This window comes from Phoca vitulina, unplaced genomic scaffold, assembly GCF_004348235.1.
Source record: "Phoca vitulina isolate PV1807 unplaced genomic scaffold, GSC_HSeal_1.0 scaffold62, whole genome shotgun sequence".
Classification (NCBI taxonomy): domain Eukaryota; kingdom Metazoa; phylum Chordata; class Mammalia; order Carnivora; family Phocidae; genus Phoca; species Phoca vitulina.
In genome coordinates, this window is record NW_022589765.1 from 6,541,785 (window position 1) to 6,569,654 (window position 27,870).

Consider the following 27,870-nt stretch of genomic DNA (forward strand, 5'->3'; position numbering starts at 1 on the left):
TAGCATAGTTGGCCAAGCATTCCTTCCATCCCCTTTTCACCTTGACATCTTTTTTTTTAAAGATTTTATTTATTTATTTATTTGACAGAGAGAGCACAAGTAGGCAGAGCAGGCAGGCAGAGGGAGAGGGAGAAGCAGACTTCCCACTGAGCAGAGAGCCGAATGCGGGGCTCGATCCCAGGACCCCAGGATCATGACCTGAGCTGAAGGCAGACGCTTAACCGCCTGAGCCACCCAGGCACCCCTCACCCTGACATCTTGAAGAAATACCCTCTTCACAGCCAAGCACCACTCTCCTTCCCAAAAGCAGGGGTCCAGAATAGAAGTTCTTTTCACTGGAAAGAAAAGTGTGTTAGCAATGCAGCTGCTGGGAAGATAAAAAGTTCCAAACCATCCCCAGGCAAGGACTTGAGAATTTTCCTAAAAGGGAGGACCGTGAGGTACGGGAATATATAACTAGGGAAACTGTGGGACTTTGTTCATGAGGCTTTCAAAATGCAGACTGGATTGTGATTTTCCTGAACTATTTTGGGTCGGGGAGAGAGAGACTGAATAAACTGTCATTTCCTGCCTTATGAGGCTGTGAGTTTGTATTTCTGTTAGCTAGAGAAGGCAAGGAATTTTATTTTCCTATGGTTCCCACTTCTATCACTAACATTTAGTACAAATGGCAACCAAGAAGCAACAGAATATAAAACCACAGGGTCTTTCCTGACTCCAATAGCCTCCGAAGACAAGTCAAGGAAATTGCTTATAGGAAACAACAGTTGTCACAATGTGTATTCTTGGCAGTAACAGTAGGAGTATGCTGTCCATCTCTAGACCCTAGGACATAAGGAGAGAGAGGGAGAGAGAGGGGAGAGGGAGAGAGCGGAGAGAGAAATAGTGAAGTCTAGAGAAACGGGGACATTAGGGCCATGAACATAGACTTTCACTACCTGCTAAGTTGCAGAGTCAAAAACAAAGGCGTGGCGTGGTAGGCTGAATCATGCACCTCTACCCCAGGACCTTCTCATCCTCATCTCTGGAATCTGTGGATACGTTACCTTATATGGCAAAAGGGACTTTGCTGATGTAGTTAAATTAAGAATCTCGAGATGGGGAGATTATCCAGGATAAACCAGTGGGCCTGATGTAATCACATGAGTCCTCGTAAGAGGGAAGAAAGTCTGAAGTCAGAGAGAAGGTCATGTGACCATGGAAGCAGAGATTGGAGCAATACAGCCACCGGCCAAGGAGCCAAGGGATGCCGGTAGCTTCTAGACGCTGCATGAGGCAAAAATGGGTTTTCCCCTGGAGCTTCTAGGAGCAACCAGCCCTGCTGACATCTTGACTTTCAGCCAGTGAGATTGATTTTGGACTTCGGATCTCCAGAACCGTAAGATAATACGTTTTCGTTTTCTTAAGCCAGTAAGTCTGTGGTCTGGTCGTGCGTTACAGCCGCAACAGAAAACGAACACATATGGTTTCAACGTTGGGTATAGGAATTCAATCAAACTGGCCACATCCACCAGCAAGCTACAACCAAATCCAGCCCACCATCTTTTCCCCTAGGGCCTGTGAGCCCAAAGTGATTTTCTGTATTTTTAAATGGTTGCAGAAATCAAAAGGAGAATATTTAATATTTCAGGACCCGTGAGGATAATACGAAATTCATATTTTCCACGCCCATAAATAAAGTTTCACTGGGACACAGCCATGCTATTTCTTTTTTTTTTTTTAAGATTTTGTTTATTTATTTGACAGAGAGAGACACAGCGAGAGAGGGAACTCAAGCAGGGGCAGAGGGAGAGCGAGAGGGAGAAGCAGGCTTCCCGCTGAACAGGGAGCCCGATGCGGGGCTCGATCCCGGGACCCTGAGATCATGACCTGAGCCGAAGGCAGACGCTTAACCAACTGAGCCACCCAGGCGCCCCCAGCCATGCTATTTCAATCATGTATTGTCTGTGGCCATTTTTGTTGGTGGGTGTACCATACATCGCAGTGACGCGGTTATAACTCGACCGCATTTTGAATGCCACGTGTATCCCCAGATTATGGCATTTCATTTTTTTTTATTAGATGTGCATACCTATCATGTAAAAAAAAAAAAAGAAAACGAAAGCGGTTTCAAATGTCATGCTTTTAAGGCACAGTGAACGTAGATTACTTGGTTATCACACTAGATGTCAAAGCACTGCGTTTATTACACAATGATCCTGTAGTGTTGCTAAAAGAATACAGTATGCAACATCACCAAAATAAGCACTCATTGCAATGTTCCTGACTCCCAGGAAAGCAGTGGTTAGAAAAACTAGAAAGTTTAAAATGGAATATCTTATCATAGCAAAATTCGTCACAAAAATTAAAAAAAAAAAATGAAAATGAGGCTGCAGCCACAATAATTTTCTGAGTGGCTCATTTGTTAGCCAAGGAAGGAAAGCCATTTACTGATGATGAGTTAATTAAATCGTGTTTGATTGCCGAAGCCAAAGAAATGTGTCCAGGGAAAATAAACTTTCCAAAGACTATTAGCCTTTCAGGGAGAATAGTGGCTCAAAGAGTTGAGGACGTTGGAAGAGACACCAACAGTCATTAAAAAAAACAGGGCAGGGGCACGTGGGTGGCGCAGTCGGTTGAGCTGACTGACTCTCAGTTTCAGCTCAGGCCCTGATCTCAGGATGGTGAGATCGAGGCCCGCGTCTGGCTCTGTGCTCAGCGCAGAGTCTACTTAAGTTTCTCTCTGCCCCTCCCTCCCTTCTCAAATAAATAAATAAATCTTTAAAAAAAAAAAAAAACAGGGAAAATGATTTCAAGTGAATTTCCGTGGCTCTCAATGAGGTGACAGATGTTACCAATACTGCTCAGTTGTTGTACTTTACTCAAAGAGCCAATGCTGAGTTGGCCTGTGTGGAATAACTCAGATGAGAATATTTTCTTTTTTTTTTTTAAAGATTTTATTTATTTGGGGCGCCTGGGTGGCCCAGTCCGTTAAGTGTCTGTCTTCGGCTCAGGTCATGATCTCAGCGTCCTGGGATTGAGCTCCACGTCTGGCTCCCTGCTCAGCGGGAAGTCTGCTTCTTCCTCTCCCTCTGCACCTCCTCCCGCTCATGCTCTCTCTCTCTCTCTCTCCCCTTCTCAAATACATAAATAAAATCTTCTAACCCTAACCCTTATTTATTTATTTGAGAGGGGAGAGAAAGAGAGAGAGAGAAATTGAGAGAGAGCACATGAGTAGGGGGAGAAGCTGACTCCCCACTGACTAGGGAGCCTGAGGTAGGACTCGATCCTAGGATTCTGGGATCATGACCTGAGCCGAAGGCAGACGCTCAACGGACCGAACCACCCAGGTGCCCCAGATGAGAATATTCTCAAAGAAGTCAAGAAAATACTAATTCAGTGCAACCTGAAGTAGACTCTGCTAAGATGTGTTACAAATACGTATGGAGCAGAACAAAGCTTAGTTGGACAATTGTACAAAGCTTGTGAGAATGTGAGTTGTTTAAATCCTCTGGTTATTCATTGTATTATTAATCTGCAGGTATTTTGCAGGAACATATTTGAGTCTATCTTGTGTATTTCAACTATTAGTGTCAACACTTCATTTACTCATGGACTAAACCGCTGTCAGTTACTTAAATTTTTGTCAGAAATAGAAGCTGAAGATTTTGACTTGCCCAACCAACAGCAGTTCAATAGCTTAGCAGTGGCAAAGTTTTTCTGAGTTAAAAAAATTTTTTTTTGAGCTTAGGGCTGAGATTGAAAGTTTTCTGAATGAGAAGAACCACCTGCAACCACTATTATTGAACGCTGGATGGTTTTTTAAATTAACTTTTGCTGTAGACTTAACGTTACTTAATGCATTTAAACTAAAATTACAAGGCAAAACACTGCTTATATGTGAAACTTACATTTCAGTAAAGTCATTTCAATGACAACTAACATTGTTTGAATTGCAAGTAATGTCATTACTTTAATCTCTTCCTGTGCTGTCAAAAATGAAAACAAAAATCAAGATTTGCATTCCCACACCAATTTGCAATGAATATCTTTTCTGGGCTCAAATTACAATTCCAGTGGTGTTTTTTGGAACTTAATGCAAAATGCAAAAGAAATTTCTATATTTAAAAATCAATTTCACTGGGGGTGCCTGGGTGGTTCAGTCAGTTAAGCGTCTGCTTTCGGCTCAGGTCATGATCCCGGGGTCCTGGGATCGAGCCCCAGAATCGGGCTCCCTGCTAGACTGGGAGCCCGCTTCTCTCTCTCTTCCACTCCCACTCCCCCTGCTTGTGCTCCCCCCACTCTCCCTCTCTGTCAAATAAATGAATAAAATCTTTTAAACAAATCAGTTTCACTGTGCATTGCAGGAGCTTCCACCTAAATTTTAATTGGAAGTGATTATTCTGTATGCAATGACATGCTAAAAGGCAAATACCAAGAGAAGAATCTAACTGAATTTCAAAAATGCCTTCTAAAAGATAAATATGCTCAATTAAAATCAGGTATTTGGTATCAGTGTTTGGCAGTACTTAGCCGTGTTAAAATTTTTTTTCAAAGATGAAATATGTAAAATCTCATTACAGGTAAGTATTAACAGATGATATTTGCAACTGATTTATTTCATGAAGACCTTTATTAACAGGTGCTGGTGGCATAGCCAGTTAAGCGTCTGACTCTTAGTTTCGGTTCAGGTCATGATCTCAGTGTCATGACATCAAGCCCTGTGCTGGGTTCCGCGCTCAGCACAGAGCCTGCTTAAGACTCTCTCTCCCTCTCCCTCTGCCCCTCCCACCTCTCTAAAAATAAATAAATAAATCTTCTAAAAGAGACTTTTATTAACAGGTGCTTTCATTTGGTTGACTCTTGAAAAAAGTTGTAAACTTGTATTACAAATGAAAAATGAGGTTCTTGAAAATTTCAGTTTGACCAGATATGAAGCAATTTAAAAACCTGTAAAGGTGTATTGAGATTGCAAATGATTCTGATGGTAGAGAACACTCACTTTGAACCCTAATTAAGTGAAATATTGTCCCCCTCCATAAAAGAATGCTATTCTTCTCATTAGCAGACCTGTATTACAAAAATATAATTACTATTATATTTTGAATTTCATCAATAAAACACTTGTGGAAATTTGTTTTCTCTCGTTATATAGGTCTACATAATTTTCTTGATTTTGCTTCTCGGCCCTCAAAGCCTAAAATATTTACTCTCTAGCCCTTTACAGAAAAAGTTTACTCACCCCTGCACCAGAGTAAGACACATGAGGGGGTGAGATTATTTATAGTTGATCATTACACAACTAGTATATAGTGCGGTGCCTAATACACAGTAGAAGATCAATAAATACTGAATAACATGAAATCATAGAGATGACATTTGAGTAAGATCTAAGGAACAAACACTGTGATTCCTTAAGATTTGAACTGATTTTTTAAAATCTGATTATATTTGACACACGATATTACATTAGTTTCAAGCGTACAACATAGTGATTCAACTACTCTATATATTATGCTATGCTCACCACAAGTGTAGCTCCCATCCTTTATCACGAAATACTAACACAATGCCATTGACTATATTCCTTATGCTGTACCTTTTATTTCCACGACTCCTTCATTCCGTAACTGGAAGTCTGTATCTCCTACTCCCCTTCACCCATTTTGCCCATTCTTCCACCCCCTTCCATCTGGCAACTGTTTGTTCTCTGTATTTAGAAGTCTGATTCTGCTTTTTCTTTGTTTTGTATTTTCAATTCCACATATAAGTGAAATCATATGGTATTTGTCTTTCTTTGTCTGACTTATTTCACTTAGCATCATATCCTCCAGGTCCATGCATGCTGTTGCAAATGACAAGATCTCCTTTTTTATGCTTGAGTCATATTCCATTGTATATATATACACCACATTTCTTGTATATTTTATTTAATTCATGTTCATTTGAGGTCTAGCAGATGGCTTTAAATTCCCCTTGGTTTACATCCTGTGTGTCTTGAACACTACACTTCCTGCAGCCAAACTGTCAATTTCTAGACACAAGCTCCTACGGCCTTCACTAAGTTCTCTGTTAAAAATCCACTATTTTGGTGTCTTCATTTGGATTTTTGAAGTTAGCCAATGTAAACTGTCTCAGTGTCCTTATTCTGGATTGCTCCAGGCTCTTGTCCTCCACAAAGAGGGTCCTGGCAGAGTTTCAGTATGTTCAGTTTCAGTATCTTCCAAAGAAAATACATAAATAACCAGTCAGCACGTGAAAAGGTGCTCAACATTAGCCACCAGGGAAAGGAAAATCAAAACCACAGTGAGATATCACTTCACACCCACCAAGATGGTTATGATCAAAAAGACAGACAAAAATAATTATTGGTGGAGGATTTGAAGAAATCAGACCACCTCCTCCATATATAGTCTGATGGGGATGTAAAATGGTAAAATTGCTTTGGAAAACACTCTTGGCAGTTCCTCAAAAGGTGAAACATAGAGTCACCATATAACCCAACAATTCCACTCCTAAGTATACAACGAAGAGAACTAAAAACATATGTTCTCACAAAAACTTGTACACTGATGTTCACAGTAGCATTAATCATTATATCCAAAAAGTGGGAAAAACCCAAATGTCCACTAACTCATGAATAAACAGAATGTGGGATAGCCATAAACAGGGTATTCAGCCATGAAAAAGAATGAAGTTCCTTTTTACGGATTCATTCCTATTTTTACCCGTTCACGCTAAAACATGGATGAACCTTGAAAACATTACGCAGAGAAGCCAGACACCAACAGCCACACGCTGTTTAATTCCTTTCATATGAAATGTCCAGAAGAGGCAAATCCCTAGGGACAGAAAGTAGATTCGTGGTTGCCAGGTGCTGGGAAGAAGAGGGGAGTGACTGCTAATTATATGGGACGATGAAAATGTTCTGGAATTAGATAGTGGTGATGGTTGCACAACTTTGTGAATATACTAAAAACCACCACATAATACACTTTTTAAGGGTGAATTTTATGTCATATGAATTATATCTCAAGTTAAAAAAGATACCTCTACTTCATTAGGTACTCATCCTGAATACAGCCATTAAAATCAAAATCCTATTTAGAGGCACACCTAAAACCTGTATTATGCCTATAATGTGTAAATATAGTTCTTTGTTATATCTGGTTTTATTGTATCTGCATATACATACCTGTACAGAAATATACATGAATAATTTAAATAGTGTCAAGAGTGTCCCAAGTAAAGCAGTTGCACCTAACTCAGGCCGAGGCAAAGGAGGTTCTGAAGGCTCAGGACGCCCCCGCGCATCCGGGCCTAATGGACCGGCCCGGAAGTCCACAGGAACGCTACTGACACGTGACCAGCGTTGCGGCTGGGAAAAGGCTCGACGCCGGTCTGTGACGTCATTTCTACGCGACCCTTAGTTTTGGCAGAGCGTTTTCGGGCTGCTCCTACGAACGATGCCTAAAGTAGTGTCGCGGTCGGTAGTCTGCTCCGACACCCGGGATCGGGAGGAGTATGACGACGGCGAGAAGCCCCTCCACGTCTACTACTGTTTGTGTGGCCAGATGGTCCTGGTGCTGGGTAAGTAGTCGGGAACCAGAGGGCGTCTGCAAGAGGCGAAACTTCGGGTTCTCGAGGGCGGATTTTCTCTGGATGTGATCTTTGGGAACCGGAGGGCGTCTGCGAGAAGCGAAACTTCGGGTTCTCGAGGGCAGATTTTCTCTGGCTGTGATCTGGGAGGCGCGTCTCTTTGAAGATTGGTGGGCTTTCCTGCTCCATGCTGGTGCTTCCCTGCCCCACTCCAGGGCAGCTTTTCTGTTTAACCTTGAGTGTATTCCCTCAAAACTAAATTCCTCTTTCAGAAAAAATAAACTGTTTATCTCCCTTTCTTCCCACTCCGCCTCTAGAAACTTTGTAACTTTTTTGCTGCGTACTAGGATGCTGTCATAGCTCTTAAACGAGAATAAAACGTTCCCTTGATCCTACGTTCTCTTTCAGCTGTAACCCCATTTCTTTGCTTCCTTTTTAGCAGAACTTCTAAAAAGAGTTGCTTATATTGCCTGTCGCTGCATCCTCACTTCACATTGCCTGTTGACCTCACTTCGGGCAGACTTCTCTTCCCACCTCACCCGTCAAGGTCAATAACTGAACCTGTTAGTAGTCCCCGTGGTCGGTTATCAATGCTCATTTTAGTCCTCATCTGTGTCATTTGACAAAGATGATGATTCCATCCTTCTTAAAACAGTTTTTTTTTTCATTTGCTTCCAAGACTCCACAATGTCCCGATTTTCCTCCTACCTTGATTTTGCCCCTCCTCAGTGTCTAGCTCCTTCTCTGACTCCGATTTTTAGGCACTGCAAGCCCCTAGGGCTCAGTCCTCTCACCTATTCTCAATTTGTACTCACTCCCTAAGTGACCACAGCCATTCCCAAGCTTTAGATACCATTTGCATGCTGATGCCTCCCAAATGTTCATCTTTAACCTACACTTCTCTTCACACTCCAGCTGCTTATTCCCTGTCTCCACTTGGATGTCTGATGGGTCTCTCAAAAACAGTCATGTTCAAATCGACTTCATGATCCCGTACTTCCTGCTCGCCACTGTTCCACCCTAGTGCAGAGTCAGTGGTAGCACTGGTCACCCAGAATCTCAGAATCAGGCTTGACTTTTCTTTCCCGTACCTTACACCCATCCAGTCCATCAACACATCCTGCCAGTACTTAAAAATCTTTCCAGAATCTGACTACTTCTTACCACTTCCATTTCTGCCACTCTAGTCCAAGCCACCATCATCCCTCACCTGGAATTACCACAGCCTCTTACTCTCCACTCCTTGTCTCCAGTGGTCTGTTCTCTGCACAGCAACCAGAGTCCTGTTCCAAACTGGTGTTTTCCTGTAAAACTGAGAGTAAAACCAAAGTCTGTACCTAGACCCTGCATGTTCAGATCCTCAGCTACCTCTTGGACTTCGTCTCCTAACACTCTTCCCTTGGCTCACTGCGCTCCAGCTACAGTAGCCTTCTTGATTTTTCTTCATCATGTCAAAATGTTTTGCCCCCAGGGCCTTTGGGGTTGCTGTTTTTTCCTGCCTCGAACCCTCTTCCCTTGGTGCTTTCTTATTTCATCCAGGTCTCTGCTGAAATATCCCATCCTTAGAAAACTCTTCCCTGACTATCTAAAATGGCACCCTTATTACACTTTGTCCTCTTACCCTGCCTGATTTTTCTTGGTAGCACTTGTCACTATCTGAGATCACTGTCCATCCTCTTAATATCCTGCTAATTTTTTTTATTAGCACTTATCATTATCCAAGGTCATGTTATATAACTGTTATTTTTAAATTTTCTGCCTCTTCCACTAGAATGTAAACTTCATCAGGGCAGGGACTCTGCTCTGTCCTTTGCTGAATCCCCAGCACTGTGTTTGAACTGCGCCTGGTACATAGAGAGCCCTCAAATCTTTGTTGTATAAATGAGTTCGCTTTTAATCACCTAGAGTTGAGTCTGAATTCTTGTTCTCCCTCTTAGTAAATGTGTGGCAAGTCTCTTGCCTTTTGTAAGCCTCAGTTCCCTCATTTCTAAACTAGGAATACAAAATGTCTACTCCAGCAGGTCATTGTGAAGATTAATGAACATGCAGACTGCCTGGTGCTCTCTAACTCCCCCGCCCCTTCCTCCATTAATCTCAAATCACTGTGATCACTTGACTTCTCTGTGACCCTTTAGGTACTTCATTTGCATTATATCAATTTCCGTCTGCTTTTTAACTGCACCTCATTTATTTCCTGTATGTTTTCATTGTTTTCAGACTGACACTCCTCGCCACATGTAGCATAGCAGTGACCCTCTCTCTCTTTTTCTAAGCGCTTAACCACTTTTCCCAATGCCCTCCTCATCGGCGTTTCAGGACGCTTGATTGTCTCGTCTGATTCTCATGCATTAGAACACAAACCAAGTGTACTGTGATCACAGAAACACAGCAAACTTGCCATGCTGGGAGGGACTTTTGAGATATTGTCATCTACTTATCCTTCAAATAAGGAAAGAAAAAAAACAAAAGGAAGTAACTTGCCAAAGATCGCCACGATGGTAACAGAGCTCCAGATCTTCTCACACCACGTCATTTTCAGTTGGGAAATTCAATAATAGGCTTCCGTAAGCCTTAGTAATTATAGTAAAACATTATAGTGCTAAGGGCCCCACTGAACACTTGTGATTGCCCCAGGGTATTTTTCAGTGGCTCTAGTGACCGAATCTTACTCCATTTCTTCAGACTGTCAGTTAGAGAAATTGCCCATGAGGCCCCGGGATCGGTCCCGTGTGATTGATGCTGCCAAACACGCCCACAAGTTTTGTAACACGGAAGACGAGGAGACCATGTATCTTCGGAGGTAAGAGGTTGATGCTAGGATTTCCTTCTTGTGTTTCGGTCTGGTTCTGAGGAATATGAGTACCCCATCTAGTGCTAAACAGGTTGTTCTTATGGGCCCAACACTTTGACGTTTGTGTTAGCTCTCTAACTTCTGTTAATGCAGCAGTACCTTTGCTGTGCTTTGTTGAAATGCTGCTGAGATGTGATAATGTGCTATTTGATAGCTGTAATTTGGTTTTTTTGCAAGTAGAATGAGTTCATTCAACCTGTGATGTCTTGGAGTGTGCCATGTGCCAGGCACCAAGCTGGGGACTGGCTCTGTGGAGATGAATAAGGTACTGCCCTTCCCATTGCAGAGCCCACAGCTCAGTGGGGGAACGGGCCACCTGTTGTGATAGGATAAAATGCCTAAAGCTGTGAGCCAAAAGCTATGGGAAAACGGATGGGAGCGGGTCATTCTCCTGAAAGGTGGTCAGGAAAGGCACCAAAAGATGATGGCAATTGTGTTTGGCCTCGAACTAGGATTTCACCAAGGAGATGAGGGGGCTGAGGAGCATCCCGGTGGAGGGAATATGGAAGCATTGAAAGGAGCACTTATGGTGTGCTTGGGAACTTGGAATGGTCCTTGGTGACTGTAGCCCAGGTGACTTACAGGAAGGGGTTCGTGCATCCTGAGGTGGGGACAGAGTAAAATGCTGAAGTAGGCAAGTTTGGACCTTACCTGCCGGCAAGCGCCATCTCTCTCTTTTAAGCAGGGGAGTGACATGGTTGGATCTGTTTGAGATTTGGGAGTCCTTGGTTGAGATAAGGAATTGAAACCTGGGAAGGGCTAACATTGCATGGAATGTGGAGCAAGAAGAGAGAGGACTGAAGATATAATCCTGGGGAACATTGACATTTAAAAAGCAGACAAAATAATTGGAACCTGGCGATGTGGAAAACGGGAGGCGAGAGTATCAGGAAGTGCGTATGTCTGGGGAGGGTGGTTATCAACAGGTGCCTGAGGCCACAGAGAGGTCAGTTGTAGGGAATTAAAAAGTCCAGGTGTTCCTTCCCCCGCATTTCATTTCCTGAGCTCCCGCTCTGTGCCAGGTCCTGTCCAGAAGCCTGTGATATGCCAGTGTATTTATTTGCTAGGGCTGCTGTCACAAAGTACCGCAAACTAGGTGGCTCAAAGCAACAGAAATTGTCTCCCATTTCTGGACGCTAGAAGTCTGAAATGAAGCTGTTGGCAGAGCCATGGTCTCTCTGAAGGTTTTAGGGGAGGATCCTTCCTTGGCCCTTCCTAGCTTCTGGTGGTTGCCAGCAATCCTTGGCATTTTTTATTTTATTTTATTTTTAAAGATTTTATTTATTTATTTGACAGAGACACAGCGAGAGAGGGAACACAAGCAGGGGGAGTGGGAGAGGGAGAAGCAGGCTTCCCGCTGAGCAGGAGCCCGATGCGGGGCTCGATCCCAGGATCCTGGGACCATGACCTGAGCCGAAGGCAGACGCTTAGCCAACTGAGCCACCCAGGCGTGCGATCCTTGGCATTTCTTGGCTTGTAAATGCAACACTTAAGTCTTTGTATCAACACATGGCCTTCTCCCTGTGTCTCGGTCTGTTTTTCTTCTCTTCTTTTTATAGGGACACCAGTCACATTGGATTAAGGGCACATTCTACTCATCTACATGACCTCATTGTAACTAATTATATCTGCAAGGACCCTCTTTCCAAATAAGGTCACATTCTGAGGTTCCTGGAAGGACATGACTTTTTAAGGGATACCATCCAACCCCGTACAACCAGTCAATAAGCAAAGAACCCTGCCTGTATGGAGCTTGTATTCTAGTGTTGAGCTGGGAAAAGCGACAGGCTGACATCTTGCTATGTTAATTTAAGAAACCAAACTGTTGTCAGCCCACAGTAACGAAAAGAAGTACCGCTAGGTGACATTCAATAGCAAATCAGGCTCGAGCACCATTGTGACAGCTGGGCTTCTAGAACTGTGCAGCTGAAGAGGATACAACTCGAGGCCAATAATACAACCAGATTATAAAATTGATGAAATCTACAAAGGAATGCCCTTTGGGAAACATGGGGAAAATACTCCGTTATGGTAAATAGGAAGGTTGACAAGTAAGATGCCCTATCTAAAGCTAACCCGTTGTCTTATGCTTTTTCTCCCTCCATTAACCCTTATTTAGTTTTCTGATTTTGAAAATTGCCAACTGTGCCTGGGTGGCTTAGTCTGTTAAGCGTCTGCCTTCAGCTCAGATCATGATCCTGGGGTCCTGGGATGGAGCCTCACATCAGGATCCCTGCTCAGCGGGGGAGTCTCCTTCTCCCTTTCCCTCTGCCATTCCCCCTGCTTGAGCTTACTCGCTCTCGCTCTCTTTAAGATCACTAAGATATTTATGATGTGTTTATTATATATATATCATAGTTACATATAGTAATTATAATAGTATTACTATATATTGAAACCGATCTAAGAACACAGCAGGCCACAGGCCCCCATGGCACTAAAAGGCAGATGCCTTCACCCAGAGGCCAGAAAACGGAGTGGCTTTAGTCTGAAGTAGAAACCCCGGCATCGAACCAGCCTGTTCCTGGAAGCGAGCCAGCTTTGGGACCTAGCCTTAGAGCCAGGTATTGCCCAGGCTCTTGGCCTCTGGCCAAGTGACTCTTTTGGGCCAGAGAGTTCTCAAGAGTTTACCAACAAGGCAGGGTGAACTTCCCTTCCCACCCCTCCCCCCAGTTGACGTCATTCCTGCTCTAATCATGAGCAGTCTGTCCAGTGGCCTACTCTGGCCTGCTCCCCTGGGGGCATTTCGGCCCGTTCTCACTCCTTAGCCCGCTGTGTGTGAGAGCACCAGGTGCGGAACATGTGCATTCTGCACACCATATGCCCAGGATCCCAGGGGCCTGTGGGGGGCTCAGTCGGTTGAGCGTCTGACTCTTGATCTCAGCTCAGGTCTTGGTATCAGGGCCGTGAGTTTGAGCCCTGTGTTGGGCTACATGCATGGAGCCTACTTTAAAAAAAAAAAGGGGGGGGGCGCCTGGGTGGCTCAGTCGTTAAGCGTCTGCCTTTGGCTCAGGTCATGATCCCAGGGTCCTGGGATCGAGCCCCGCATCGGGCTCTCTGCTCCACGGGAAGCCTGCTTCTCCCTCTCCCACTCCCCCTGCTTGTGTTCCCTCTCTCTCTGCCAAATAAACAAAATCTTAAAAAAAAAAAAAAAGAGTACATATGCCCTGGAGCCCATCACGGTCCACCTCCAAGCCTTTCATTCTAAAGTGCCTCTCTTTTGACACTGTTGTTCCCCAGGCCCCCTTTCCCATCCAGCAGCCCCAGTGTTGCAAATCCAGTGCTTTTCTGTCTCTCTGTTGACCCTGCCTCCCTTGATGCTCTCCTTCCTTGAGTTCTGTGAAGCTGCTCTGGAGATTCTCGTACTTCTTTGGCTTTCTCAGTCTTCTGGATTCTTCTGCTGCCTGCCCCTTAAATGTTGGTATTCCCCTGGGCTCTGACCTGGATCTTACCCCCTCTCTCTTTATACTCTCCTTGGACGTTCTCACAACTTTTCATGGCGTCAGTTACACTTCCGTGCTGGTGACTCACAAAATCTAGATCTGCCCACCTTTCTCTCCTGTACCCAGAACTGCATATCTAACTGCCTGCTCTACCTCTTCACTTGATGTTCTGTCTCAGATCCAACATGACCAAGGCCAAACTCCTCATTTCTCTAGTAAGGAAATACTGCAGATGGGCTGACCCAGCACCACCAGACACTCCTCTTTTATACCTGCCTGTATACTGGCATCTGCAAAGTTAGGGGGTATAGTCCAGTGCCCCCCCCCCCCAAGACCCGTAAGATTCTGAATGTGACTTCACTTTTGCCAAGTAAAAGGGATAGAAGTTTTTGGATGAGGCTTCCAAGGGAAGGCCTTTTTACTCTTCTAGTCTTATTCCTTCCTGCTTTTTGGGAAAACGGACGTGATAATTGGAGGACTGGCAGCCATCCTGGGACCGGGAAGGAAAGGCCACAAGAATTACAGAGCTTTTGCCATCACTGTCCTTGGGTCCCGGTCACGGCCATGAACCACGTTTTTTTTTTTTTTTTTTTTTTTTTTAAGAGGGGGAGAGACAGTGGGGGGCAGGGGTAGAGGGAGAGAGAGAGTCCCAAGCAGGCTCCATGCCCAGCATGGAGCCCGATGTGGGGCTTGATCTCATGATGCTGAGATCATGACCTGAGCCAAAATCAAGAGTCAGACGCTTAACCGACTGAGCCACCCAGGCGCCCCTCTTCTGGATGTCTTTTACAGGAGAACAAACCATGGTGCTGAAGCCACTGCAGACAGGTCTCTAACTATCAGCCAAATACAGTTCCTTCCTTCTCCTCCTCCTCCTACAATGACACCCCCATTCATGCAGTGGCCCAAGCCGGAATCTGCGAGCCAGTCCTCCCTTTGTCTCATCCATCCCCAACCCCACCATCCCCTGCACACACCAGTCGAGTCACTCACCATGTCCTGTTGACTCTGCCTTCCAGTCTCTCTTGTAGTTGCCTCCTGTTTAGCCCTGCTGCAGTGCCATCTTTCCAGTACCCACCATCGCTTGCTTGGGCTGTTGAAGCAGCCTCTTATCTGGTCTTTTTGCCTTTCATTTTGTTCTCCTCCAGTCTGTTGTCTACTGTCTGAGTGATCTCAAATGCACATTACATAAGTCTCCTGCCTCAAATCTTTCAGTGACTCTTTGTCACCTATAGCAGTGTTTTTCAAACATTTTTAGACAATGAATCCTTTCTTCAAATGAAGTGCTTGTCCAGAAGTATAAATAAGCAGGAAGCTGTTGTGACTGGGGAAGAGTTGAGCCCAACCCATTAAGGACTCCTCCCCTCCCCTTATCTAGTTTCATTTAGGGGTCATGGTTGAGTACAGTTTTAGAAATCATGGTTAGCAGGGTAAAATCGAAGCCTGAAGGCTCTCTGTGATCCTTGTCTCCTGGTACTCCTTGATTTTTTTTTTCTTTTTCTTTTTTTAAGTAAGCTCTGCGCCCATTGTGGGGCTTGAACTTATGACCCTGAGATCAAGAGTCGCATGCTCTACCAACTGAGCCAGCCAGGTGCCCCTTGATTTTTTTTTTTTTTAAATAACATTTATCGGGGCACCTGGGTGGCTAAGTCGTTAAGCGTCTGCCTTCGGCTCAGGTCATGATCCCAGGGTCCTGGGATCGAGCCCCGCATTGGGCTCCCTCCTCTGCGGGAGGCCTGCTTCTCTCTCTCCCACTCCCCCGCTTGTGTTCCTGCTCTCGCTATCTCTGTCTCTGTCAAATGAATAAATAAAATCTTAAAAAAAAAAAAAAACTTAAAAAAAGAAAAGCCCTAATGCCTCAGCTCCACCCTCAGAGATTTAGTATTTTGAATTGAGGGGTAAGTCATATATCATAAAACTCACCATTTTACAGTGTACAATTCAGTGGTTTTAGTATATTCACAAGGTTGTGCAACTATCATCACCAATTCCAGAGCATTTCATCACCCCCCAAAACTAACCTTGTACCTAATAATAGTCACTCCTCATTTCCTTCTCCCCCAGCCCCTGGCAACCATTAATCTACTTTCTGTCCCTATGGATTTGCCTATTCTAGATACCTCATTAAAAAGGAACCATAAATATTATAGCTTTTTGTGTCTACTGTCTTTCATTTAGCATGTTTTCAAGGTTCATCCTTGATGTAGAATGACTCAGTACTTTATTCTTTTTTGTGGCTGAATGACATTCCATTGTATGGACATACCACATGTTGTTTATCTGTTCATCAGTTGATGGGCATTTGGGCTCTTTCCTTTTTTTTTTTTTTTTTTTACTATTAACGGGTAATGTTGTAAATGTGTGAACGTGTGTACAAGATTTTGTGTGAATGTGTTTTTGGTTCTCATGGGTGTATACTAATGAATTGCTGGGTCATATGGTAATTCTATGTTTAACCTTTTGAAGAACTGTTACAGTATTTTCAAAAGCGGTTGCATTCTCATCAGTAATGTATGAGAGTTCTAATATCTCACCAATATTTGTTATTGTCTGTCTCTTTGATTATAGCTATCCTAGTATGCATGAAATAGTATCTCATTGTGGTTTTGATTTGCATTTCCCTGCTGGCTAATGATGTTGAGCATCTTCTCATGTACCTTTTGGCTATTTGCATATCTTCTTTGGAGAAATGTCTATTCAAATTCTTTGCCCATTTTTTAATTGGTGTATTTGTCTTTTAATTGCTGAGTCATAGGAATTCATATATTATGGATACTAATCCCCTAACCAGATATATGATTTGCAAATGTTTTCTCCCATTCTGTGGATTGCCTTTTCACTCTCTTGATGGTATTCTTAGAAGCATAAAAGTTTTTAATTTAATCAAGTCCAGTTATTTTTTTCTTTGCTTGTGCTGTAGGAGTCTTATCTAAGAAACCATTGCCTAATTCAAGGTCTTGAAGATTTATGTCTACATTTTCTTCTAAGAGTTTTATAGTTTTAGTTCTTAGGTTTAAGCCTTTCATCCATTTTGAGTTAAATTTTTTTTGAGTTAATTTTTTTAGATGGTGTGAGGTAAGGATCTAATCAATTTATCCTTGTCCATGTGGATATCCAGTACCATTTATTGAAAGTCTGTTCTTTCTCCTTTGAATGGTCTGGTACACTTGTCAAAAATCAATTAACCATGTATGTATGGGTTTATTGGGACTCTCAGTTTCATTCCATTGATCTATCTTTATGCCAGTACCACCCTGTCTTGATTACTGTAGCTTTTGTGGTTTTTGAAATCAGCAAATGTGAGTCCTCCAACTTTGTTCTTTTTCAAGATTGTTTTGGCTGTTCTAGATTCCTTGCAATTCCGTGTGAATTTTAGGATCAGCTTGTCAATTTCTGCAAAAAGCCAGCTTGGATTTTGATAGGGATTGTGTTGAAGCTGTAGATTCATTTAAAGAGTATCACCATCTTAATAATGTTAAGTCTTCAGTCCACGAACATGGGATGTTGTTCCATTTACTTAGGTGTTCTTTAATTTCTTTCGGTAATGTTTTAATAGTTTTCATTGCACAAGTCTTGCACTTATTTTGTTAACTTTTTCCTAAGTATTTTATTATTTTTGATGCTATTGTAACTGGAATTGTTTTCTTAACTTTATTTTTTATTGTTCTTTTTTTTTTTAAAAGATTTTATTTATTTATTTGACAGAGAGAGACAGTGAGAGAGGGAACACAAGGAAGGGGAGTGGGAGAGGGAGAAGCAGGCTTCCTGCGGAGCAGGGAGCCCGATGTGGGGCTCGATCCCAGGACCCTGGGATCATGACCTGAGCCAAAGGCAGACGCTTAACGACTGAGCCACCCAGGCGCCCCTTTATTGTTCATTTTTAGTATATAGGACTACCATTAATTTTTATATATTGATCATGTAACCTGCAACCTTGCTAAACTTATTAGCTCTAATTGTGTGTATGTTTGTGTGTTCTTTAGGGTTTCTATATGTAAGATCATGTCATCTACAAATAGAGATGGTTTTACTTTTTCCCTTCCAATCTGGATGCCTTTTATTTCTTTTTCTTGTCTACTTGCGCTTCCTAGAACTCCTCGTACAATGTTGAATAGAAGGGTTGAGGGTGAGTATCCTTGTCTTGTTCCTGATCCTAGGAAAAAAGCTTTCAGTCTTTCACCATTAAGTATGATATTAGTTTATGTAACTGTTAGTGCCTGTGGGTTTTTCATAGATGCCCTTTATCAGGTGGAGAAAGTTCCCTTCTATTCCTGGAATATTAAAAGTGTTTTGAATTTTGTCAAATGCTTTTCTTTTGTGTCTATTGAGATGTTGAGATGATCATGTGTTTTTTTTTCTCTTTTGTTCTATTACTGTGGTGTCTTGCTTTGGTTAATTTTTTATGTGTTGCACCAATCTTGCATTCCTGGGATAAATTCCACTTGGTCATGTATAATCTTTTTTAAATGCTGCTGGATTCAGATCGTTAGTATTTTTTGTTTTTCGAGGAGTTTTGCCTGTGTATTCTTAAGCAATACTGATCTCTAGTTTGTTGTCGTCGTGCCTCTGTCTGGTTTTGGTATCAGGGTAATACTGGCTCCGTACAATGAGCTGGGAAGTGTTTCCTCCTCTTTTGAAAAGTTTGTGAAGCGTTGGTATTAATTCTTCTTTGAACTTTTAGTATAATTCACCAGTGAAGCCACTCGTCCTGGGCTTTTCTTTGTGCAGAGTTTTTTGATTACTAATTAAATCTCTTTACGTGGAATAGTCTATTCAGATTTTCTGTTTCTTTTCCAGTGAGTTTTGGCAGTTTCTGTTCTATTCTAGGAGTTTGCCCATTTCATCTCGATTATCTAATTTGTTGCCATATGGTCATTCATAGTATAATCTTACAGATCTTTTTTCTGTCTGTCAGACCAGTAGTACTCTTGATTTTTTTTAAAGTCCTACTAACATTAGACTATGTAATTCCCTGAATATGCTGTGCTGTTTTGGCTCTGCACATAGTATTCCCACTGCTTGAAATACCACTTTCTATCAGGACTGTTGGCTTTCAATCACCTGCTCATGAAGCTTTACATAACTGCCTCGGACAGACTTGGTGCTCCCACCTCTGCGTTCCCAGTACACATTTCTCCATTTAAGAACTTACCTCCGTGATGGTAATTTTCCTCACTAAACCAAATTCCTAAAAGAATTCTTTCAACCAATGTTTATTGCATGTCTGTTTTGTTTCCAGTACTTTGCTCGGCTCTGGGGATAGAGTGGTCAGACAGGCATGGTCTCCGTTAATCTCTGATCTCATGGACCTTACAGTCTAGTGGGATGACAGAAAAATAAAGTCATTATGATTAGGGGAAGTCCTGTGAATGAAACAAAGGGCTCATACAGAGAATCTCATGAAAACCTCTTTGAAAAGGTGGCTGAGACCCTGAAAATGAGAAGGGGAAAGCAGTGAGAAGAGCATTCCAGGGAGAGAGAAGCGTGTGTGTGAAAGGTCTGAGGTGGGAAAGCGCTTGTTTGTTCAGAGAACAGAAGCCTGGTGTGGCTAGTTCATAGTGAGGGAGGGCATCTGTGAGAGAGACGGGGGCCCAATTTTGTGCTCAGCTGGTGCCTGGGAGGCCTACATGGTAAGGAGGCTGGATTTTATTCTAGGTGTCTTAGGAAGCCACTCCTGCCTCTGTTTAAAGAATGATTTGGAGCGAAACAGTAGTGGAAGCAGATTCTAGAATAGCAGTTAAAGTTTGTATGTTAGGTATGAATTTAGAATGGAGAAGGCCTAACTGAATACACACATGCGCGCACGCATGCACACATGCTGTTGATTTGACTGCACAAAAATCTAAAATTTCCACATTGCCGGGGGGGCAGTCAAAGACAGATGTCAAACTGGGGAAGAAATATTTACGAGGCCCGTCAACATTTGCAAGTCTCCTTAATAGACAATAAAAAGACAACTCAACAGGCAAAAGATATGAACCGACAGTTCACCCAAAAAGAGAAAACACAAATGCCTATAAAATATGGAAAAGATGCCTGACTTCACTCTTTAAAAAAGGAAATGCAAATTGTGAGAGCACAGTTTTCACGTGCCAGATTGGCAGTCGTGCAATTTAATAACATTCGGTGTTGGTGAGACTGGAGAGAAACAGGAACTCTCACTTTGGCGGTGGGAACATAAATTGGTTCAACTTCCCTAGAGAGTAATTTGGCAGTATTTATCAGAATTTAAAGTGGATACGCGGGGCGCCTGGGTGGCTCAGTCAGTTGAGCGTCTGCCTTCGGCTCAGGTCACGATCCCAGGGTCCTGGGATCGAGTCCCACGTCAGGCTCCCTGCTCGGCGGGAGGCCTGCTTCTCCCTCTTCCGCTCCCCCTGCTTGTGTTCCCTCTCTCGCTGTCTCTCTCTCCGTCAAATAAATAAATAAATAAAATCTTTAAAAAAAAAATAAAGTGGATACACTTCTAGGAATTTATCCAACAGGTAAAAGACATTTCGGTTCATCCACACAAAGGAATACAATGCAGCCCTTATGAAGAATGGGACACCTCTTTGTCAATTGGTAAGGAAGGGTCACATATATATTTTCTAACCAGGACACATTTTTAAGCAAACAAAGAGGGGCGCCTGGCTGGCTCAGTCGTTAAGCGTCTGCCTTCAGCTCAGGTCATGATCCCGGGGTCCTGGGATCGAGCCCCGCATCGGGCTCCCTGCTCCGCGGGAAGCCTGTTTCTCCCTCTCGTGCTCCCCCTGCTTGTGTTCCCTCTCTCACTGTGTCTCTCTCTGTCAAATAAATAAGATCTTTAAAAAAAAAAAAAAAAGCAAACAAGTAGAGAACAGTGTAAGGTATGCTGCATTTGTCTAAAAAGGAAAAGAAATAAAATATATTTTATTTATATATCAATAAGGATTCTTTGCTTATATCATCAGTTATCTCTGGGAGGAACAGAAGAAACCAGAAACAATATTTGCCCCCCGGGGAAGAGAACTGGGTGGGTGAAGGGTGGGTGGGGAGGATATTTGCTTTTCTTTGTACTCATATGTATACCATGTATGCATATTGCCTATTAAAAATGGAAACAAACAAGGGGAGGGGAAGTGAGGAGACCAGTCCAGAAGCTATGACAGTCGGCCAAGGAAGAGATACTGGTGGCCTGGGCTAAGATGGTGGCCGGAAGGTGGAGCAGAGCAGACAGGTTCAGGATCTTTTTTTGGAGATGATGAATCCATAGGATTTGCTGATGGACTAGGTGTGGGAAATAAGGGAAAGAGAAGAATCAAGGATGAGTCCCCGGGTTTCCGTTAAGCATCTGGGTGGGTGGCAGAGTTGCTTACCTAAGGCAGTCTTGTGGGCTCTTGAGCGTGGCGGCCTCGGCTTGAATTCAGCCTATTCTGCTTCCGGACTCTGACCTGGGGCAAATCATGTGCTTGGTTTGTGCTTGGGGGCCTTCATCTGTCAAATGGGAATGGTAATAGGAACTACCTCACAGCGTCGCTCTAAGGCGCAAGTGACTTACTCTGTGTGATCTTGAGCACGGTGTACACGTGGTTGCTAGTATTAGCGCTGCTGTTGTTGTTACCCGTGAGCCTGGCCGCTGCTATGACTATAGCTTCTGCCCCTCCCCCCCCAGGTCAGGGGGACGCCTGACCCGTCCTCGGGGCTCAGGAAACGTGTGTGGGAGGCGGGGATGTCTTAAGATTAATACACGTTCAGCTAGCCGGTTCATCTAGGAAATGAAAACTTTCGAAAGGCCCTTTTTTAGCATTTGAAGAAATGAGGTAGTGAGGCGGGTAGGTTATGAGATTTGTTCATCTCTTTTTTTTTCTAATTCCGTTTTCTGCACAGGCCTGAAGGCATTGAACGGCAGTACAGGAAGAAGTGTGCCAAGTAGGTATCTAACAGCGCGGCTTTCTCCAAGCAGAAGAAAGGAGAGGCAATAACGTGTTTGGAAAAGAATTAGGCGGATACAATTCTCTGTTGTATCTTTATCCTTACGATCCCAGCTGCCTTCGAACTGCAGCTACACAAATACCAATATGCTCCTCGGACAGACTAGTCAAAGTCACATCTCTGACCAGCTGGTCACAGAAATGTTCTGGTTTTTTTCTTTTTTTAACATAGTATCATTTTTTCAATAGACATGTAATTTATATATGACAAAATTTGCCCTTTTTTTCCTTAAGTAATCCCTGTGCCCACTGTCGGGCTTGAACTCGCAACCCCAAGACTGTCACACGCTCTCCTGACGGAGCCAGCCAGGCGCCCCCCATATTTGCCTGTGTTAAGCATACAATTTGAGAAGTCCCGACAGAAGCCTGCGGTCCTCTACCACCACCCCTGCCACGATGCAGGCCATTCCCCGGCTCCCCGGGTGCCCTTTGCTGTCAGTCCCCTTCTTCACCCTCCACCGCCCCCCCTCCCCCCCCCGCCCACTGCAGCCACTGATCTGCCTTCTGAAGCTACGGTTTCATCTTTTCTAAAAATGTTATTGCCTTTCCTAAAAGTGTTACCTAAATTCTGCAACGTGTGTTCTGCTACGTACAGTACGTATCTTTGACGTTTGCTTTCTTGCACTCAGCACAGTGCTTCTGGGTTTCAGCCAAGCTGTCACATTGATCACTAGTCTGTTCCTGTCTGTGGCTGAGTAGTATCCATGGCACCGGTGTTGCTCTTCACCCGCAGAAGGGCATTTGGGTTGCTAAGGGTTTTGACTACTCTGAATAAAGCTGTTATGAACATTCTAGTATAAATCTTGGTGGGGACATGCGTTTTCTCTTGGAGTGGAATTGCTGGGTCATATGGTAAATGGAACATAGCATAATGTAATCCAGACTTATTTATAAAGCCTATTGTAGGCCCACAGACCCAAGAACTTTAGAAACTGTTCTTTAAAGCTATGTATACATGTCCAGCTTTAGGCCGTTAATAGTGAGAATACTAAACTACAGTAAGGTTCATCTTGTTGATGGCACGACAGTTACATCTCGGCTCTCAGAAGACTCATGATGGAAGAATCAAGGCACGGAAATGCCTGAGAAGGCATTTTAGTTCCCAGCCACATTAGAGTTGTTAACTTTGTTTCATGTCTTTTTTTTTTTTTTTTTTTAAGATTTGGTTTTTAAGTGATGTCTGCACCCAGCGTGGGGCTCAGAGTCACAACCCCAGGATCAAGAGTCACACACTCCACCGACTGAGCCAGCCAGGTGCCCCCCATTTTATCATGTCTTATGAGTCTACTTCATGTAGCTGAAAAAGTACAGTAAAACTGCCCGACCAAAGAAAGTACGACGATTACTCCACAGAGTAGTTTGCTAACCACTGCAGTGGAGCCTTCATACTCCCTCTCGACACCGCAAAAACCCAAACAAAACCAGACAAAACCCCATGCTAGGTACCCAGACTTCTTGGAAGAGTGGCAGCAGTTTTCTCCCCCTAAAGATATATCTATTTATGTGAGAGGGGGAGGGGAACCCCAGCAGACTCCATGCTGAGTGCAGAGCCTGACGCGGGGCCCAGTCCCACGACCCTGAGATCCTGACCTGAGCTGAAACCAAGAGTTGGATGCACCACCCAGGCACCCCAGCAGTTTTTTTAAAAATACGTATTTTTAGGAAACTTTTATTATTTTAAAATTTTTATTTATTAAGTAATCTTTCCACCCAACATGGGGCTTGAACTCACAACCCCGTGACCCGGAGTCGCATGCTCTCCCAACTGAGCCAGCCAGGTGCCCCAGAATGGCAGCAGCTTTAACTGGAAAGCAAACAGTGGCAGGGGCCAGCCTTTCCCAAGCTTGTCCAATGATAAGAATCACTTGGGATACTGAGGAAAGTGACAGGTTCCCAGGCCTCAGCTCCCCAATTTGCTGAATCACGATCTTTGGAAGGAGGGACCTGGGAATCCAAGCAGCAGTTGTAACAAATTCTTACTTGTTTAAAGTGATTCCTCAGTGATTCTTACGAAGTAGTTTTGGGAAACACTGGAAGGAGTGAATCCTTAGTTTACGCCACAAACAAAACTGTTCCCCAGCGTCTGAGCGCGCTTTGGGAGTCAGTGTTTCGGGGATTTGGCTTGTGAGCTTCCCAGAGATTGGCTCTGCTCTTTGCAGGTGTGGCCTGCCACTCTTCTATCAGTCCCAGCCTAAGAATGCCCCCGTGACCTTCATTGTGGACGGAGCAGTGGTCAAGTTCGGCCAGGGCTTTGGCAAAACGAACATCTATACTCAGAAACAAGAGCCTCCTAAGAAGGTAATTATTGAAGGAGACTGACTGGTTTATATAGCTACGAATCTACGGATCACCCTCCATCTTTAAATAAGATTATAATGAGAAAGTGCCCTTTATGCATGCATTCTTTATTAAGAGGACGCCATCTTTATGGGTAAGCCGATGTTACATGTAACATCCAGTATGCGTTCTTTTTTCTTTCCTACGGCTGTCCCAGGAGTAAAGCTAGAAATTGTATGGTTTTGATTCACATTGATTTCCTTTGAAATGTCTTCTTTTTTCAGTGTGGACAGTTAAAACGAAAGGAAGGAGGCTCATTTTTGAATATACTTTTAAAAGCCTTGACGGCAAATGTTAGAAAAATAGAATCCAAATAGAAAAAAAAAAAAAAAAAACCCACCCCATTGGTACTTTTAGATAGGCCAGCCTGTCCCAAAGAGGTGTGTCCTCCCCTCCAACCGCCTCCCCCTGCAACCAGTCATGTGTGCGCGCCCGCGGGTGGACACACACAGGAGCGCATGCGCAGCTCACAGAGGCTCTTGCAGTGAACGAGACTGATTCCTCCTCCTCTGACTCCAGGTCATGATGACCAAACGGACGAAAGACATGGGCAAGTTCAGCTCCGTCACGGTGTCGACCATTGATGAGGAGGAAGAGGAGATCGAGGCTGTGAGTGCTTCTGCTCTCAAGGGAACTGGATTGGGGGGTGGGCCCGGAAGGAACGGGGACTCTAAAACCAGCCCATTCGAGTAGCGGAGTAATTAGAAATGTTGCTCCCAGGGGCGCCTGGGTGGCTCAGTCGTTGAGCGTCTGCCTTTGGCTCAGGTCACGATCCCAGGGTCCTGGGATCAATCCTGCATCGGGCTCCCTGCTCAATGGGGAGTCTGCTTCTCCCTCTCCCACTCCCCCTGCTTGTGTTCCCTCTCCCGCTGTGTCTCTGTCAAATGAATAAATAAAATCTTTAAAAAAAAGAAAGAAAGAAAGAAATGTTGCTCCCAGGCGTTAGTCTGCTAGTAAGAAACTAGAGGAGCCTGGGCCGGTTCCTGTCTCCCTGGATCCCGAGGACATCCATAAAATGAGAACCGGGGAGTTGGACTGGATCAGTGGTGTTTTCCTAATGTGTTTTGAGATGCTTTCGTGGGGCAAATCCCTCATCCCTCTTGAGTGTAAAGCCTATTGGACTCCACGGTTTCGGGTCCCGTCCAGTCCGGCTCGAGTGGTTTATGAGGCTCTCCTAACCTTTATGGTCCTTCAGTATAATGAGGTTTACAGGGAGATGCTATTGGTTATTTTTCAAATGGTTTCGGCCGAAACCTGAGCTCTCCTGGATTATTGAAGAGCTGATGAGTTTAAAGGGAACAGAGTCCATTTCCGGAATAATTGTGAGATCTGAGTAGCATGAATTGCCACCTGCGGTCTCTGACTCTGGTACTGCCGGCTTACGGGTGCTGCTTTTCTTCCCCCAGAGAGAAGTCGCCGACTCGTACGCGCAGAACGCCAAAGTGATCGAAAAGCAGCTGGAGCGCAAGGGCATGAGCAAAAGGCGGCTGCAGGAGCTGGTGAGTGGCCCAGGGCGGCAGGCATTTCTCGGTCTGAGAGAGCCTCCCACGCTCAGGGAACTCCTGCAGGAAGTCCGGGGGGCACCGGTGTAGCTGGCGGCCAGCTGTCTCACCCTGGCCTGTAACGGTCGGCATACCCTGTCTAGTGACCACGGGCTCCAGGCCCGAAGTTAGAGGACTTGTCGGCTCGCCCTGACCAGAACGGTACCTGCACCTGCTACCTGGGGCCCGAGGTCAGGAGGTGAAGGTCGGGGTCTGTGGACGCGCTCCCGGGGTGCGAGGGCGGGCAGCAGGGCCTACATCGGCAGCGCCGGGACGGGGGCCGCCCCCACTTTCTGTGTCGGCCACGGGCTCCTCGTAGCGCGCGCACCCTTCCCGTTCGATGGCGCCTGCAAGCTGGGTCTTCTGGGTCCTGATGCGCTTCCGCTAGCTCTTTACCATCGGACGTCACTGCGTTGCTGCCCCATGAGGGGCTGTGCCGGCCCTTCTGATGACCAGAGAGGCTTCTTCGCTGACAAAGGTGGTGGGTCTCGGGAGCGGCATGGTTGAGAGCCGTGCCTGTCACATTTGCCGAGGGGAAGCACCGGGGCTTGCTTCTTTTTTTAAGTCTCCTATTTGTCAAGAACAGATTTGTAATTTATAAAATGCCACAGAAATGCATTTGCCTCGAGTGCTCTTACTAAATTATTTTATTTTGTTATTACTCTGGCAAATGACTGTGTAAGTTTCCGAATGCTAACTCGGTTTTACGTGTATCTTGCACGAACCAGCAACCAACAGTTCGTGGACCGTACGACCTGAAGTAACACCGTTCTAGAACAGTGTTTCTCTTCCTGTTCTGCCAGGTATAGGCCAGTGGTATACCACAGTATTCATTCCCTTGGCCCTTTGGGGGGCCTGGGGCTGGAGGAGCCCCGCGCTGATCACCTTCGACTGCAGCCTTTTACCACGCAGACACCATCGTTGTCTGTACCGTAATATCAGGAGGGGTGGAAAGCGGTTGCCAGAGATTCATAACGACCTGCCAACCACTATTCTAGTTTCTGTACTAAATGAACACCAAAGGATAGTGTTTGGGCAGTAAGAAGAAGGAAGGAAAGTCAGAATTTCTATGGCACGTCTCAGGGCATATACTTTTCTTCCTTTCCAGGCTGAACTGGAAGCCAAGAAAGCAAAGATGAAGGGGACCTTGATTGACAACCAGTTCAAGTGATCAGGACCCTTCTCTCAACCCAGACCGGAGGCAGGCGTTTAGAGGAGGAGGAAAAAGAACCGTTTCTTGACTCCATGGACAGGTGGCCACGTTTTTGCCCCAACAGAAGGCTTTCCATTGCTTCCCATTGATTCCTCCTACTTTTGGTGAGGTCTTTGAGTCCATCTGACCTGCTTTCTAGAGATGGGCTTTCTAAATCTTTCTGTATATAGGTCTTCTGTACTATTTTTTGTCCATTTGATGTAAACTTCTTCAGCTGTGTGGGAACTCTGTGAACACATCAGTGCTCGAGTGTCTCTTGTTTCTAAAGTAGCTGTTCTTATTTCCTCTTCAAAGTTAATAAAATGTTTATAGATTTTTGAAAAAAGTAGTATGATGTGTCATAGAAAAAGTGGCATGGATTATATTTAAAGTTACAGCAACTCTGATTCTTTTAAGTGACTCTATTCTTAGATGGGCAGGAATTGGCTAGGGTTTGAATCTCTCTACTGTCAGAAAAAGAATCCATGAAAAGCCAGAATCTACATAAAGCTTCCTTTAACTTCACGTTCAGAGAAACTTCCCTGGTAACAAACTACAGAAATGATCCCTGAAAGTATAGTCTTGCTTCCTTTACTTCAAATGGTAAAGTTATAGGTGAGTCCTTATCGGACTTTGTACTTAAAGAAGGAACAGCCAGATTAGAGTAAGGGGGGGGTGGGTAGGGTAGCCCCGATCTAAAGGAAAACGGGCTCGCATTAAGCAACCCAAGGTAACTAGCGTCCATTAGGCAGCTACGAAGAGTACTGCTTCCGTATGTGGGTAGGGGAGGGAGACCTAGAGTAAGAAATGATACTGAGACAAAACAAAAGTATCTGTTGGCTAGCTTGTATTTCACATTTGCTATTTGTAGAGGAGTGTTGTCTATTTAAATATTAAGGGGTGCCGGGGTGGCTCGGTCAGTTAAGCATCTGCCTTCGGCTCAGTCATGATCCTGAGGATCGAGCCCCGCGTTGGGCTC

The 27,870-nt window shown here is 44.3% G+C and overlaps 1 protein-coding gene and 1 pseudogene across 1 annotated transcript; one reads left to right on the plus strand and one right to left on the minus strand.

The window, feature by feature from the left end:
* Window positions 1-7,345: 7,345 nt before the first annotated feature.
* Window positions 7,346-27,543, plus strand: CUNHXorf56 (chromosome unknown CXorf56 homolog). The gene is made up of 7 exons (XM_032391442.1): window positions 7,346-7,569; window positions 10,261-10,378; window positions 21,718-21,759; window positions 23,981-24,119; window positions 24,678-24,767; window positions 25,565-25,657; window positions 26,808-27,543. Exons 1-7 carry the CDS (start codon window positions 7,446-7,448, stop codon window positions 26,868-26,870), a joined length of 669 nt encoding a protein of 222 aa, XP_032247333.1. The 5' UTR covers window positions 7,346-7,445; the 3' UTR covers window positions 26,871-27,543.
* Window positions 27,362-27,475, minus strand: LOC116623926 (annotated as a pseudogene).
* Window positions 27,544-27,870: the final 327 nt, after the last annotated feature.